The sequence below is a fragment of the Euphorbia lathyris genome, chromosome 2, assembly GCF_963576675.1.
Source record: "Euphorbia lathyris chromosome 2, ddEupLath1.1, whole genome shotgun sequence".
NCBI lineage: Eukaryota > Viridiplantae > Streptophyta > Magnoliopsida > Malpighiales > Euphorbiaceae > Euphorbia > Euphorbia lathyris.
The window spans coordinates 38,417,652-38,435,193 of NC_088911.1; the positions used below are offsets into that span (position 1 = coordinate 38,417,652).

General features: G+C 32.3%; 1 protein-coding gene and 1 non-coding gene across 3 annotated transcripts; one reads left to right on the forward strand and one right to left on the reverse strand.

Moving 5' to 3' along the window:
* Positions 1-1,574: 1,574 nt before the first annotated feature.
* On the reverse strand, positions 1,575-1,646 carry TRNAT-CGU (transfer RNA threonine (anticodon CGU)). Its single transcript has one exon. It is a non-coding gene; the product is annotated as a tRNA-Thr (tRNA).
* Positions 1,647-1,753: 107 nt separating this feature from the next.
* Positions 1,754-9,489, forward strand: LOC136217844 (uncharacterized). 2 transcript variants are annotated; one of them, XM_066004513.1, is made up of 13 exons: positions 1,754-2,166; positions 2,247-2,437; positions 2,545-2,680; positions 3,671-3,880; positions 4,088-4,185; positions 4,545-4,659; positions 5,657-5,762; positions 6,137-6,230; positions 6,930-7,126; positions 8,249-8,348; positions 8,422-8,538; positions 8,797-8,853; positions 9,046-9,489. In XM_066004513.1, exons 1-13 carry the CDS (start codon positions 1,794-1,796, stop codon positions 9,145-9,147), a joined length of 1,896 nt encoding a protein of 631 aa, XP_065860585.1. In that variant the 5' UTR covers positions 1,754-1,793; the 3' UTR covers positions 9,148-9,489. The 2 variants fall into 2 exon arrangements, with proteins under 2 accessions (XP_065860585.1, XP_065860586.1); XM_066004514.1 differs by having other exon boundaries at positions 2,034-2,166; positions 2,550-2,680.
* The last annotated feature ends 8,053 nt before the right edge of the window (positions 9,490-17,542 follow it).

The window sequence follows — 17,542 nt, forward strand, 5'->3', positions numbered from 1 at the left end:
AAATTTTACAAGCAATCCCTTGTATTTCAACCAAGACAATAAATTAAATTAAAACAAAAGGAGCATACAATAGATATAAAAATAGATATGGATTGTAAAAAAAAAAGAGGGGGAATGAAAATCCCTGATTTTTTTAATAAAAAAATTATATTGAAACTAATCTCATTGTAATTAATTAGGATTCATTCTCCACCAATGAGTCGAAGACAATCCAAAAAGTTGAAGAGTTTAGATAATTACGGAGATGCAAAATTTATTAAGATAAAAAACTGTAAGTTTCAAGAAATGTAAGAACATTCGATCTCAGATATGTAAAAATTCAAAACCATAGAAATTCGTTATATAACGAAACAACAGAAAAAAAATCAATTGATGATGGAGTGATGAAGTTCCACCGGAAACTAATATCATTAAATTAAGGAAATTGTTATGTATATGTAAACCCAAACAAATTTGGTGATAAAATATTAAATTGAACTAATAGCTACAAAACGAATTCTTATTTTAAAATCTTAAACCAACAAAATGAACCATATTGAGTTTGTAGTCTCCCGAAAACTAAATTATATATTTGTCATCTTCTCATCAACGATTATGATCATGCAAGTTTATTGGTAAAATAGATAAATAAGATGTAACCCAAAAGAAAAAAAAATAAGAAAAAGAGGAGAAAATTGGTTAGATGTTTAAATAGAATACTCGGAGGTATGAAAAGATTTTACTCATATGTTGTATAGACACTAACTTTTGATTATATTTGTAAGTAGTACAATGAATTAGAATTATAAAATGTTATGGAGTAATGAAGTTGTACCGGAAACTAATATCATTAAATTAAGGAAGTTGTTATGTATATGTAAATCCAAACAACCCAGACAAATTTGATAACCAAAAATATTAAATTGAACTAATAACTACAAAACGAATTCTTATTTTAAAATCTTAAAACAACAAAATGAACCATATTGAGTTTGCAGTCTCCCGAGAACTAAAGACTAAATTATATATTTATCATTTTTGTATCAACGATTATGATCATGCAAGTTTATTGGTAAAATAAATAAATAAAATGTAACCCAAAAGAAAAGAAAAAAAGAAAAAGAGAGAAAATTGATTAGATGCTTAAATATAAGGATAAATTTCAAATAAAACCTTTGTGGTTTTACTAATTTTCAGATAAAGGATTGATGTTTACTTTTTGTCAAAACGAGGATTGAGGTTTTCAACTTTAGCAAAATAAGGACTTTTTCAATTGATACTATTAAAATCACTATTGACGACTTTAAAAATAACATATTTTAAGAACTACTAATATTCTAAGCAACTTTAATTCTTTAACTTTTTTATTTTGAGATTATTTAGATTATGTTTAGTAAAGAGAGAAAGTTAATGTTTAGAGAGAGAAAGTTCCAAAAAAGATGATTTTCGAAAATAAAAAATGTAGTTCCATTTTAATTATTGAAAATTTTCATTTTCAGATCGTTAAAGATAGTTTTAATAGCATTAATTCAAGTACGAAACTTCAATCATCGCTTTGACCAAAAATAACGAATTGGAATTATAAAATATTAAATAGCTCCCAGCGAGGATCGAACTCGCGACCTTTCGCTTACGAAGCGAACGCACTACCACTATGCTATGGAAGCAATGATTGGTTTTAGATTTAAAACAATTTATTTAAATATTTACTCGCTAAACCCTCATGAAGGTTTATGGTCGATAGAATCCAGACTGAAGCAGGTTCGCCGTTCCAGATTGAGGGAAACCCAGGTAGTAAAGGAAAAGAAAAGAAAATGTGTGGAATCGGCCTGATCATCTCTGGCGTTTGCGTTGAATTATCGTCTAACCTTCTTCAGTCTCCAGCTCCGACGACTGAGTCTGTGAGCAGTTCAAATTTTGTATTTTCAGTCGATGATCTTAAATTTGCTCTCCGGAGACGTGGTCCCTATAGTTTGGGTAGCACGAAGGTCATAATTTATGCCAAGGAGCACGAACTAGTCTCTCTAATTGAGGACGCCGACGCCGCGAGTTTGCTGGATTTTGAAAATGGAGTTCCAGATTCTGCTGGCCAACTGCACTTCATTGGCGCCACTTTGCAACTTAGAGGACTAACTCCCATTACTCAGCCATTCATCGATTCTTCTAGGAATATTCTTATTTATAATGGTATTTATGTTTTTGTTATGGTAAATGAACTTGTTTGGTAGTTTTTGAATTCTTTATTTAATGTTGTGATCTTTTTAAAGGTGAAATATTTGGAGGAATTCATGTCGAGAATGATAGAAATGATGGTGAGATTCTTTTGCAAACTCTGGAAAGGTGCTGTTCATGCTGTTCCGGTGAACATACTGGTGTATGCTCTAGTAGTGGGAGAAAAAGTTCTGTTCTGGATGTTCTTTCGACGCTCAAGGGTCCTTGGGCTGTCATCTATTGGCAGGTAACTTAGTGTGCTACTTTTCTATTAGTTTTGATCAGAATTTGTGTTGTATTAGTTATTTTAGGTGTGTTTCCTCCCTGAATTTTTGTTTCCTTTACCATTCATAGGATAGTTCAAAAACCCTATGGTTTGGTCGGGATGCGTTTGGTAGGCGAAGCCTTCTCGTTCATTGGCCAACTCGGGAGGACCCTCAGTTTCTGCTATCTTCAGTATCACCATTTTCTTCTGTTGGTCAGAGTTCTGGTATATAAGGCTTGGTAGAGCTTTTGTTAACTTGATCCCTCTTATTGCAATTTCTTTTGTGGTTCTTTGGGTGGCCGAGCACTTTATTTGCATCATTTGGAATAATGTTTTCCCTTAAAGACATTGCTTTATTTTTTTTTGGCTTAAAGCACTTTTTGGCCCCTGACCTATCCAAAATTTGTGCATTTGGCCCCTGACCTATTATTTGGTCATATTTGGCCCCTAACCTATCAAATTAGATAAAATCCAACCCATATTGAATGGAAAATTAACTCTTTTGGAAAATTAATGGCAGTAACTAATACAAAAATGACACATGACACATAAATAAAATTAATTTTCTCCAGTTGAAAATTAATTTTATTTATGTGTCATGTGTCGTTTTTGTATTGGTGACTGCTGTTAATTTTCCATTCAATATGGGTTGAATTTTATCTAATTTGATAGGTCAGGGGCCAAATATGACCAAATAATAGGTTAGGGGCCAAATGCACAAATTTTAGATAGATCAGGAGCCAAAAAGTGCTTTAAGCCTTATTTTTTTCCAACTTGGCTGAATTATTTGCATTAATCAGTAAAATCAAAACTCTTGACGGCCTTCGTCTGATTCTGGTTCCTTAAAATCAATAATGTTTTGTCAGGTTAAATTCTTTATTGTTTCGAATGGTTTCTCCATGTACATTACTGGAGTAGTAGAGTGCATCCACTAGGATGACAACATGTTGTACGAAGAATGTGTATAATAGGAATATCATTTTAGAATCTGGAGTATGTATGCATTGCACGATGATAATTTAAATCAAGACACTTGTGGCGTATTTGGTTGGAGATGACATTGGAAATCCACACTCTTCCTTCATTTCATATTTTCCTCCAACCAAAAACACTAGTAGGGAGCTGCGAATTTGCTTTATAATTGGATGCAGGTTCTGAAGTTAAATTTAGCTATAATAGTGACAGTCATCTAATCATGTCATAAACTGGATGCAGGTTCTGAAGTTGAAGATGGCACCAACAATCATCTATTCGAGGAGCTTTCATGTGGAGTTTACAGCTTATCAATTACTTCTTCAGAACTGAATGGATGCCTTTTTGGTGAAGTGAAAAAACATGAATGGGTTAATACCATGCTATTGGATCTGATCAAATGGGAGAGAGTTTATGTAGAACCTAAACCAGAAGACTTGCATTTTTCATGTGGTACGACTTTATTTGAAGATTATAGTATGTGTTCAGCTTTTTCAGATGCAACTCCATTAGATCAGGTTCTAATGCTGCTATGTTATTTACACACTTGAGTTATTAAATGCTTCATTTTGACTTATGAAAATGAGTTCTAGTTCGAATTGATGTTTTTATTATCACGACCTGAGGATCTTTTGATCTAAATTTTCTTTGATTTTGTAGGGCCTGAGCAAAGCTTAGTTTCATTGCCAGCTCAGAATTTATTAACTGCACTAAGGAAATCTGTGATTTTGCGCACATCGATGTATAAAATTTATCAGGTTTGCATTCCAATTTCTGATTGAATTGAATTCAGTTGAAGTTCTTACAAATATGCAAAATCTATGTTTGTTCTTTTATTTTGATCAACAGATCATTTATATTTTACTTGACCTGAGGTGTGATTTCAAGTTAGGTCGAATTTTAAAGAACATATTGGGATAATTGCCAGTATATATTGGGATAATTGCCAGTATAGAAGTGACCAAATGCAATTTTTGCATAAAAATTGTTGAATGACACAAGCAGAGATTTAAGTTATGTGCAATCTGTAATCAACTTCGTGTAGCTTTCATAATAATTATGCAAAGTTACATACACTTTCAATAATTTAATGAATTATATGGATTTGGATGCATAGGCAGGAACATCTGACAACAGCCAAGAACAACTTGTTCCAGTTGCAGTTCTGTTTTCTGGTGGATTGGATTCTATGATACTTGCAGCTTTACTGAATGAGTGCCTAGATCCCAGGTGCAAGTATTTTGACTAAATTCATGTTTTCACTTTCCATTCACTTTATTTCCTTTTATGTGTTTAAATCAAATTTTATTATCAACGTTTAAATACAAAAGCCTTGAGTTATCTTTTAAATTCACTTGGAGCTCATAGTATGTAAAAGTCATAACATGTGCTAATTCTTTTGCCCCCTTAGAGCTGAAACTAGGGCTCTTATTTATTGGTAAATTTTTTTGGCACATAGGCCTGTTTTTTTGCTTTTCAAAGATAGATCTTGCACCCTTCATTTTGTGATTTTCTCTCACTGTTAGCATCGTTAGCTTTGTCCTCAATTGTGTGGAATGCTTGGGCTTGTTTCTTGTTGTAGTGGTTGACTGAAGTAGATGAAGTGCTTTTGAGTTTTGTATATTCTAAGATCATTTACTTGTACCTGTAAATGGATACAGATAGGCAATGCTATTCATTGGACAATATTGACTTTGTGGCTGTCCATGTAAATTGGTTAGCTCCTATTTTTTTGGAATCGTAGACTCAGGTAGAGCAATATCATTTAGGTTGGTCTGGTGGGCTACTCCTTTTGACGCACCGTGAACTTAATTTAGATCCTAAAATATCCAATTCGTATTGTGATTGTTTAATGTGTATTAGAGATCAGCTAGATATGCATTTCTTTAGAGGAAAATATTAGTGAACTGCAATATAAAACATTCTCTTTCTTTAAGGCGTTAAATACTAATAACTGAAACAGAAATGCCTAAAATAGGGCGTTTAATGCATTTGTATGGCAAACTTGAAATAAGTAGGAGGAAAACTAAAGTCAAAACAAAGCAAAATATTGAAGGCCTAATTCAAATACGTTGTGCTGGAATTATAGGAAGCCTTGGCAATGTTTCCAACTTGAAGTTTTTGCATTTTTTTTCTTTCTATTATGTTTAAGTTGACCTGAAATCAAAGATAACCCCTCAAAGTGTAATCTTATGGATGATCTAATTGTCCTAAAAATTTATTTGGCAGATGGAATAGATTTGCTTAATGTAAGCTTTGATGGTCAGTTGGCTCCTGATAGAATCTCAGCCAGGGCAGGAGTTGAAGAACTTGCAAGAATTGCACCATTGAGAAGGTACAGACTGAATTTTTTTGTTTCTCTTAGGTCAGATGTTGGATGTCTTGCTTCTTTGCAAACTAAGAATAAAATCTTCGAGTTTTCATGCCAAGGATATGTGATTGTGTATTGGAATTTAGGGAACAGACAATGTAAGTTGGATGAGAAAAAAAATAAAATCAATATCTTTACACCAACAAAAGAATAAAGATCTATGTTCATGGTTCCCGCTAAACCTGGGAGACAACGAGGGCCTCGTGCAGTAAAAAAATAGAGAGTTGCAATCTTTTGGGTGTAACAAGTTTTGATGATTTTGTTGTTAATATGTTTCTGAATGATCTTTCTTTTGTGTTATCCTTTGCATTAAATTCAGTTTTTCTGTGGCATTGTAGGTGGAAGCTTGTAGAGATTGATGCTGATCTGTCAAAGTTAACTTTGGAAATGAAGCATGTTATGACTCTAATTACCCCTTCAAATACATATATGGTAAGTAGTTTTAATTATTTTAGTATTAGTAGAGGTCCACAAGAGACTCAGCAGCTGGAGGCATATAATGATAGAGAATATGCTAATAGGCAATATAGAGGGCAATTTGGGAAATAGGGAACATGTGATTTGGAGGGTTGTGGAGGTTGGTTACAGGAGAGAGGGAGTTTTGGGATTATATATAGAGGGGTAGATTTAAAAGGGAGGATGATTGAATATTTTGGGTAATTTCTGTTTAGCTGCCTTTGAGCAGAGGCTCTGCCTTTGGTAGAGAAGGGGATTGGGTTTTAGCTCAATTCATTTACATTGTATGTTCTTCCTTTCCTAGTTTCTGTATTTTATCTTCTACTTCATCTTCAATTGATATCAGTATTTCTCAATTCTGTGTGTCTGTGTGTTAGTGTGAGTATTGTTGTGTTAATCTGATTTGGGGGATTTATATTTCGATTCTCCATTATATAACTTCAAGAGTTCCTATAGCTGGTCTCCGAAACAGACTCTTCAGATTTTGAACACTTCGTGATATGCATATAGGAAATGTTGAACCTTAATGGTTCTTTTGATACCTTGTGCAAGTTCTGAGCATAAGTCTGGTTGGAAGGAAAATCAGCATGCAATTTAAGATTATAAACATTTTAAAATGCCTTCCTCTGGTATTATACTGATTTAAGGAAACCCTTTATTCACATAATGTTTTAGGACCTGAACATAGGAGTTGCTTTATGGCTGGCTGCAAGTGGGTATGGTCAGGTCTATAAACGAATCAACTGTTACAATGAAGAAAATCTACAATGCTGTGGGTACAAGTCCGAGGCCAAAATTGTCCTAGTTGGCTCTGGTGCTGACGAGCAGTGTGCTGGTTATGGAAGGCATAGAACAAAATATAGAAGTGGAGGGTATGGTTTTAACATTAGTGCATTAAACTTCCATATAGTTAATAGTTTTTATAATGTAGTTCTGGTATCAAAGTTTTCATTTGCCTTTTGCATGGTCCTTAAATTAAAATGTCATGTGTATCATGTGCTATTTTCTTTAATTTTTCTGCCTCATATAACAAATCTGTATTTTTTATTCTATTTGTGTTTCCATTAGAAGGCTGAAATATGTTGTAAAAGATGAGAAACCCTGGATGGGAGGATTGTCCAGGGCTCGGATTACTTCCGTTATTTAGGGTCTATTATTAAAACGGATGGAGAAGTGGATGGAGATGTTGCTCATAGGATTAAATATGGTTGGTCGAAGTGGAAGAGTGCTACGGGTTTCCTTTGCGACCCCGGCATGCCTAATAGATGCGTAGTTGCGATGGATGTGTGGTCATACGAGAAAGGATCGGGTGAGTAATGAAATAATTAGGACAAAAGTAGGGGTTACATCTATTGAGAATAAAACGAGAGAAAACAGACTAAGGTGGTTTGGCCATGTAAGACAAAGAGCGCATGATGTGCCGGTTAGAAGGATTGAAGAGTGTCAAAGGGATGCAATGGTGAGGGGTAGGGGAAGGCCTAAGCAAACTTGGAAGATGGTGATTGAGAGTTTATTGGGGATTGAGAAAAATATGGTAGTGGATAGGACGTAGTGGAGGGAGAGAATTTATGTCGCTGACACGACTTGATTTCACGGTTTCGTATGACGGTTCATGTTAGCCGACCCTGAATCATTTCGGGACTAAGGCTTTGTTGTTGTTGTTGTTGTATAAACAGTAACTGCTGCAGTAACACTGGTAGCTTAACCGACTTGAAACATAAACAATGCCAATGGAAGAAATTCATCTACTTCATGACCAACGGAAAAATAATTGAGAAAACTCTTGATTTAGTCAAACTTTTATTTGAAATATGCTTATAAATTTGTTGCGAGTCTTCTAAACTGATGGCTGTTGACAACGGAAATGTACTTTGGGACGTTTGTTTGTGATTATATATCATTCTGTTATCTTTGGTTTTGGTATGCATAGCATCTTCTACTGAGCAAAAAGTGTTCATTTTGGTATATTATGGTTATTGATATACTATTATCAGTTGGCTTGGGCTCCATGAAGAGATGAAATTGGACGTGCAAAGAATATGGAAACGAAATATGGGGAGAGATGATAGATGCATTGCTGATAATGGGAAGGAGGTATTGCTGATAATAACTACTACTTTTCTACTTCCCTTATATTGCATACTAACTGCCTAATCATTGTCACCAGGCTAGATTTCCTTTCTTGGATGAAGATGTTATTAGGACTCTTCTTGATATTCCCTTATGGAAAGTGGCCAATCTTAATCAACCAAGCGGAATAGGTGATAAGAAGATCCTGAGAGAGGTTGGTCTAATTTCTTTTCTTCTCTATTTACTGTGTCTTATTCAATGTAGCTACTAGGATGGTTGTCACTAGGATCCATATGCACTGTAACTACTATATGAATGCTGAAATTTACTGCTCATTTGATTGAAAAGAACTGTAAGAGTCTAATATGTGAGTTAAGATTTCAATATCTTGTTATTAAGCAGGGTTTGATATTTCTCATGTACTGTGGTGGGTGTTGATTAAATAGTGATTTTTGTGTTGTCTGTCTTGAAGGTTGCACAAATGCTTGGTTTACATGAAGCAGCAGTTCTTCCTAAAAGAGCAATCCAGGTCTGTTCTTTTTCTGTTTATGTTTGTTCAATCAATATGGTCCGTATAAATCCTACATTAAATCATCACCGAACAGCAAAACTTCCTTTGATTTTGGCTATGAATTGGAAGAAGAATGGAATGATTCTGAACTGCAAAGTTCCATGTTCAAATTCAAATATACTACTAAAACATGTGATTTTATGCATGCAGTTTGGTTCAAGAATCGCAAGGGAATCGAATAGAAAGAATTTTGGAAGTAACCGTGCAGCAAACCAGGCATCTGCTGGAAGTGTAGTAATAAACAAGCCTTAGACAGTGCTTCTATCACCCGTTCTCCAACCGCTATGGGCACGGGCATGTAATGATTATGTTGTGATCCTAGAATTGTTTCCGAATTGGAGATATGTTATGTCCAGTTTAGACAGTGGACTGTTACATTTTGATCCAGCAGAGCAGCATCTATTTCATGTAGCAACCTTTGAGCTGGTGATAATGATTAACAACTTGTTGTATGACCTGATTATTTCTTCTTAGTATCTTTTTAGAGATGTGATATTTTTAGCTGCTACAAAGCTTGTCTAACATTTCATTCAGATCAATTTTGTGTAACATCGCCAGTTCTCCATTATCTATCAGAATGTATTCACACAGTTATGACTTGTGAGAAAGCTCTTAAACGTGTTTTACATATTTAATTCATTCTAAGACTCTGTTTGTTAGTCGGAGAATATCGTGTTTTGAAAAATACTAAGCAAACGAAAATTTTGTGTTGGGAAATAAAATATCATGCGGTGTTTGACTACTATTTTTAAATGGGTAAAAGGGAACAAAGTAGAGTTATAAAAACTTAGGATAGTGTGTTACTCTTTAAATTGGTAAAACATTTTTCTCGCTTTTTTTTCATAATTTTTTCTATGGACTAGAAAAAACAAAATCGGAAAATCAGTAAAATATTTTTTTTGCAGAATATTTTCTGTTAAATAAACGAGACCTGATAAAGGTTTTCTTTTGGTTTAATGCATTTGTTGCCCTTACTTTGATCCAAAAATTTAATTTTCAAATGACTATTTTTATTTAATTATATTCAATAATCTTCTATTATTGTCTAATTTCATTCAATAACCTCAAACTTTAATTGTTGCGTGAATTTTCAAAAGTTTCTAATTATTTGTTTTTGTATCTATTATCTATTATCTATATAAAAGTTGGAACAAAAGTAACACTTGACACAATATTAGAGTTTTAGCTTACGTGTCATTATATTAGAGTTTTAACTTACATGTCAATTTTAGATTTTTTTTGAAAATTTAAAAGGAACGCTTGGCAGAAAATGAGGATGAGCTATATATATATATAAGATGAATAATAAATCAGATTTTCTCTTAATTTGTTGATTCTTTCTACTTAAAACTTCTGCTACAATAATTGTTGATGATAAGGTTTAATGCAGGTTTATATATAGGAAAATATTAATCTCCATCAACTTGGAGCTTTATCTTCCACATCAGGATTAAAGTTTGGTGGTTGTAATGGTTATCGTCTTCTGTATCTGCAGGTTATTAAGGAAGGTCTGATTATACAGGCAGGGAAATACGATGATCTATTATAAGCAGGAACTGATTTCAAGACTTTGGTCTCAGATGAGAATTGATATGGATATCCCGTGTCACTCATCAGATGAGAAAAAAGATCAAATGCAGATTGTGATTAAATTAAAAGTATAACAGAAAATGAGGGTCTTTAATGGATCAATTGTGAAATTCAATTTACTTCTTTCTTCTTTAAACTGTTATTTACTTCATTTGTTTTTGCTTTTTTTTTCAGCAATGTTCAGTATAGTAGTGCTATTTTTAATGCTGTATTTTCTGTTTTTTTTTTTCACTTTGATGCCTATTTTTGTATTTTAGTATATTAAGATTCGGATTGGCCAAATGAATTCGGCCAGTCACCGTCAGATTTAGACCTTATTAGAATCCTATGATGGAGATTAAAATCATCTTAAGTCTTTAGCCAGTCATGAGGCTCTGGATTTGGATGAAATTTGTTTAAACAGTTGCCATATTCGTAAGAATCATCTCTATCAGTTCTCGTCTTCTTCTTTTTATTCTGTTATATTGCTCATTTCTGTTGTTTACGTATCTCTCCATGGCTCAGTTGTCTCTCTCAGTTTGATTATTATTCTTATCTGAAAGGAGGAATAGTTGTACTTTGGAAAGAAATTGTTGATTTTTAGAGCAGAAACAGAGGTACATACATCTGCTATTGTAATATTAGACGTTGGAATATTGGAAACTAAGGATACTTTCTTCCAATTCGACTTTAATCTGATATTGGTTGTTTCCAATTTGATTATTTTCCAATTCAACTTCAATTGAAAATATGTTGTTTGTATTTTGAAAAAATCCAAATAAACGAGTGCATTTTCCCTGACTCCAATTCAACTTTAATAGTAAGGGAAAACAAAACTAGTGATTGAAACCAATTTTTGTTTTGAAGATTCAATTGCAACACAAACTTGTGTCTCTGTTCTAAATTTCATGGCCTCACATGATTTGCAATTCTTTTATTTTTAATTTTGTTCATTCCTCCGTTCTAATCAATTTTAGTTTTAAAGATTGAATTGCAACACAAACTTGTATCTTTGTTCTAATTACCATGGCCTGAAAGGATTTGCAATTCTTTTATTTTCAAGTTCTTGACCAACAATCATGACCAACTATTATATGTGGTAATAAAAGTTCTTGAAAATATTTCAAGTTCTTGTTATGGAATACGATTAGCAATATAAATATATGTGATGGACTAGTTTATACAATCAGCCATGGTTCTTGGTTTAATGAACTTTTTGGATGGGTTTTAATGATAGAATCATTATGTATGAAAAAGTTTATGTCTAGAACATATGATTCTTAGAACATTTATTCATCATATTTGACTTGTAAAAATCAGTATAACTGTTGTTTGTATTTGATAATAGGATATGTCTAAATTGGGAGGACTAGAATCAGAGGTGAAAAATCTTTTAAAAAGTATATGACCTTCTTAACCTTTGATTGTTAGAATGCTGAGTAAAGGGTCTTGTGTTTGATGAATCATATAACCTGCAATCCCCGGGTCATATGCTTAAGATTGCCTTAACAAACAACAAATAGAATACTAATTAACATAATGCCTTGTTATTCCAGAGCCAGTACAAGTCACCCTATATTTTTACCACACGGTGCCTTGTTATTCTAAAATGCATCACTTGCTGCTGCTGCTATCATCACTCCTTCACTTTTATATCCATAACATGCCGATGCTGCATTTATTCATTCATTTTTCATGTCAATCCACTCTACTAATATTATAAACATTTACATGGCTCAATATATATATATATAGTATAGTAACTTAGGAACATAAGGTGCAGTGTAGAAAATGGCAGTGCCTTGTGTGGCATATGCAACAGAGACAATACAACTTATACTGGCTACTAAGGCTCAATTCTTTATCGCTGAAAAAAACTGAACTGAATTGAATTGAATTGAATTGAATTGAACTGAACTGAATTGAACTGAATACTGCTGAATACTAAACTGAATTTAACTGAATACTACTTAATACTGAACTTAACTGAATGCTACTGAACTTAATTGAATACTACCGAACTTAACCGAACTTAACAATAATGATGATATTAGACTTTAAAATAATTTTCATGATAATATTGGACATTAATGAACTTATAATAATAATAATGGTTCTAATAAATTTAATAATATCAATAATAAATAAATATATTATTAAAGATAAAACTAAATTGAATATCAAATAAAAGCCCGGGATGATAAAATATTGGCTCGATAAAAGCCTATGAAATTAAATAAAAATAAGTCTAATTTAAATTAAAAATACAAATTACATACAAACACAAATTTATATATAATTTAAAGCCTATGAAATTAAATACAAATCTTCATATGAATACAAACTGTTAACTTTTAAGTGCAAAAATAACGTTTTGGGTCAGAAGTAATTTTACCTCTAACGTCTAAAATGGTGGAATTTTATCCCCAACATTGATAAATTGGATAAATTTGAGAAATAATTCATAATATGGATGCAATTCCTAATTTTTAAATATGGATGCATACTTTAGTTTTATTTTTTTTATTAAACCATATATACTTTAATAAACTATAATTTCTTGACTTTTATCTAATTTATAAATAATGATAAACTATAAATAATAATAATAATAATAAATAATGATAAATTATAGATAAATAATAATAATAATAAATTATATATAAATAATTATAATATAATAAATAAAAATAAATTACTGAATACTGAAACTGAATGCTGAAACTGAATGCTGAACTGAACTGAACTGAACTGAATTGTTACTGAAATTAAGTGATAAAGAACATGACCTAATACTAATAATATCATTATTTGCATTGTCTTTTCCTGTTTTTCTCTCTTGTAGAGAAAGGTATTATGGGTTTTTATAGAGACTCTGAACTGAAACATTAGGTGAGCAATCAACATCAAGTCGATGGAAAACATTACTTCTTCCGGTTCATAATAATTGTCAAAGAGAGAAGATTTTTCTTGTTTCATATTATTTGTCACTTTAGTTTTTCCATCTAATTTTTTCCTATTTACCCCTATTAATGAGTTTAGCATTAATTACTCTTTTTGTCATTTTATTTTTTCAAAGCATGATGAATGGTGTAATTTAATAAAGGAGGTTATTGACACTTTCCCTGATTTGACTTTTATTGATACTGATATTCCTAAGAATTGCAAAGTTTGTGATGTATGTAGGAATGGGATATGGCATTTACAGGATCCAGCAAATAGTTCTACTGAAAGAGCTTGGGCTAAAATTTGCAGCATCCCGATTCTTACTAATGTTCATGATAAGGTTACTTGGCCTCATACTAAATCTGGGTGTTATTCTATTGCATCTGCCTGGAATTTGCTTAGAGTTAAGAAGGAGGTTGTTTCCTGGTACAAACTAGTTTGGGGTAGAGGGTCTATCCCTCGTTGTAGTTTTATACTTTGGCTTGCTCTGCATAGGAGGCTTGGTGTCAAGGTGCGGTTAGCTAAAATGGGTATCATTCCTACTGCAATTTGTTTGATGTGTAATAACAGTAATGAGAGCATTGAACATCTTTTCTTCCAGTGTCCTGTCACTTCTAGTATTTGGCGATCCATTGCTACCCGATGCATGATGGCAACGGTAAATATGGGTTGGAGGCGTATTATTAGTTGGTTGTGGAGGAGAGCTCAAGGGAAGTCTTTCCTTGTTTGTTCTCGTAGAATTGCCTTTGCTGTTACGATTTATCAAATCTGGATTGCAAGAAATAGACTCTGCTTTCAGGGGGTGGTTTTTGATGGAGAGGCTATCATCAGGTCTATTTGCTTCTTTGTGAAACTCAAATTAGGGAGTATTCATCCTCCTTGTAATTTTGATTGGGCTATTTGGGATTAATTGAGGGGTTGTGGGTGTTATTCTTTTTTTTTTAGTTGTTGTGGGATGTTGTCTGATTTGTTTAGACATGGTGGCCTGTAAAGTTTGTTGCTGTTTGCTGATATACAAATTTGATTTACTGATAAAAAAAAAAAAATTTAATAAAGGAATAAGGTACTAAAATGAAGTATCAATTTAGGTTTCACGTATAAAATAGTGCCAATATATGCCTAACGTTTAAAAAAAGATATCAATTTAGGCCTAACGTTTAAAAAAGGTACCAATTTAGGCTTGGGTGACGGATTGGACACGTGATTGATATTACACCGTTAAGTTCTGATTTCTCCCTCCACGAACTTAACGGAGTAATATCAATGACGTGTCTCGTTCCGTTATTGAGGCCTAAATTGGTACCCTTTTTAAACGTTAAACCTATATTAGTGCTATTTTGTACGTAGAGCCTAAATTGATACTTCTCTAAAAACCCATAGGCCTATTTTGGTACCTTATCCCTTTAATAAATATTAAGGGAGACATGGAAGGGGATAGATTTAGAGGGACAAAACATATTTTCCATAAAACAACTTAAATTCCCATGTTTATGACTTTAGAATATAGTCATATACTGCTCACTATTTGTGCCAATTCTTTTACTAATTTTCTCTTGAATGCCTTCATCCATTTACTGCTGATATTATTCATATATTTCCTGCAATTCTTCATCAATTTGCTGTAGTTCTTTATATGTTGTTCCTGCTGATATTCTTCACCAATTTGTTGTTGATTTGCTTCATTAATTTGCTGCAATTTTCAATGTGTTTGCTGCTGATTTTCTTCATCAATTCCCTGGAATTTTTTCATCAGTTTGCAGCTGAATTTCTTCACAATTAACTTGTTAACTAGATTGTAAACCGTATCAAGGTCCTAATAATAAAGCAAACCAGTAGAACAATCACACTATTGTTAGCTCAAGAATATTCTTACATTATAATTGCAGATTTAATATAATATATAAAACTGCTTTCTTCTTCATCATAACTGCTTTCTTTCTCTTCTCTTCCATTTTGTAGCGCGGCCTTGTTTCTTCACCAAATTCATCAATCGATTGTTGTTGTTAATTGAGTATTCTTTTCTTTCGAGTTGTAGTTTTTATTTTAGGAGGAAGAAGGAAGATTATCTTCCTTTTTCCTCCTTGTACCGTTCTGTTTTTTTCTTCTTCTTTTCTTTGTTCTATAATTTTTTTGTTTTTGGATTTCATATATTTTACCAGATCTTTTAATCCGTTTGAATTGCATCTGTTGTTTATTATCTTTTTTATTTGTAATGTTTTCTGATTTAGCAAGAGCAGAAATGATAGATCTTATATGTAGATCACTGCATCTACGTGGTTGCAAAAGAAAGGACTTCGATCCAAAAATTCGGAAGAGTTTAAATGATGAAGATTGGATTCCAGATGTTTCTCTGCGAATTTGGAGTTTCAAGAAGTATATCTATATGTTTATGTTATTAGTACCTGTAATGGTTTGTTTTGCTCTTTGTAGTCGTTTTCTTACCTATATGAATTTTGCTTTAGGCATAACCTCGTGTAAGGTTTTATTCCTTACTTTTCTTGTTGTACTTGCAATTTTCTTATCAATGAAATGATGTACTCATTTTCATCAAAAAAAAAAAAAAAAAAAAAATATATATATAATATATAAACATTTTCTTACATTGCTGAATTATAATGATACTACTATAATATTAAAAGGAGTTTGCAAAATGCAACTACACCAATATACTTATAGTAAAATTAAATGATTATATCATTAAAATTCAATTTAGTTTTCAAATAACATAACATACATATATATAATTCAATTTATTTAATATAATAATATTTTTATTTGATATTTTAATACTGAGAAAATTTTATAAAATTCTTATACACATTCAATAATATTTTTATATGATAATGTTTATTATTAATAAAATTTTACATAGTTTTTGTACATTCCGTGCATAGCACGGGTCAAAAGCTAGTTTTATTTGACATGTAAGGCTCTTGAGGATTAGTCAGGGATCAATATAGGATTAATCGGATTTGTATTTTTTTATTTTTTATTTATTAATCAACAAATTATCATATAAATTCAATTAAAATATGTATTATACTATCTAAAAATAATAATATAAAATTATCTAATTTAGAAAAACACGTATATCTGTAACATATATCTTTGAAAATATGCAAACAAAAATAAATTCACAATAAAAAATGCTTTTGTTCATCGTCGCTTTAGGCGGCACCGAGGCAGTTTAGATGGTGTCGAGGCGGGCTAGGCAGAGTCCAATCGGTTAAAAATCGTCTAAGGGCCAACAAAACCCCTAGAGTGACTAATTGGAGAAAATCGGGACAAATTCTTGATTTCGAGCGCCTAGACGGGGCCTAGATGGTCTTAGTTTTGAATAGTGGCAACAACTTTGACACGTGGGAGAGCGCGTTTCTGTCATTTTCTACATCCAACACATTCTATTAAGAAATAAAAGATTATTGAATGCATTTGGAAATTTTGAAAATGTAGAGGTACAGTTGAAATTTTGGACCAACAATAGAAATATTAGACTTTTTTTTATATAAAGTACCAAAATGACCTAAAGGTTTTTAAAGAAATATCAATTTAGCTACGACGTACAAAATAACACAATTTTAGCCTCATTTTTATGAAATTGTATCAATTTAGCCATGGATAATGAGACTTGGGGTAAATTGACATCCTTTCACAAATGTTGAAATGCCGATTTCCGTTTCGTAATACTAAATTGATACCATTTTATAAACATATAGGCTTCAATTATACTATTTTATATGTTTGGACTAAATTGACACTTTTTCTAAATTTTTTGAAACCATGTTGGTACCTTATACTTTTTTAATAATTGTTTACGTCCATTTGTAATTACTTTTATTTTTATTTTTAATGTATAGGTTAATTAAAATTTTATTATATAGATAAGTCAATTAAATAATATCAAGCATTCGAAATGCTCCTCGGATAGGCTCTTCGATCAAATCGAACGCCTCCCTCATCGTCTAACTCACTTAGTTAACGATTCTAGGCGCCCAGGACCCTAATGTGTTCTCCGCCAATCAAGCATTCGGAATGCTCGTCAGACAGGCTCTTCGATCAAATCGAACGCCTCCATCATCGTCTAACTCACTTAGTTAACGATTCTAGGCGCCCAGAACCCTAATGTGTTCTC

Excerpts from the sequence above, each read along its gene's own strand:
- LOC136217844 (XM_066004513.1), top strand. The coding sequence starts at position 1,794 with ATGTGTGGAATCGGCCTGATCATCTCTGGCGTTTGCGTTGAATTATCG. Across the intron at positions 3,881-4,087 it reads AGACTTGCATTTTTCATGTG|GGCCTGAGCAAAGCTTAGTT; the intron begins GTACGACTTTAT and ends TTGATTTTGTAG. Across the intron at positions 4,186-4,544 it reads CGATGTATAAAATTTATCAG|GCAGGAACATCTGACAACAG; the intron begins GTTTGCATTCCA and ends TTGGATGCATAG.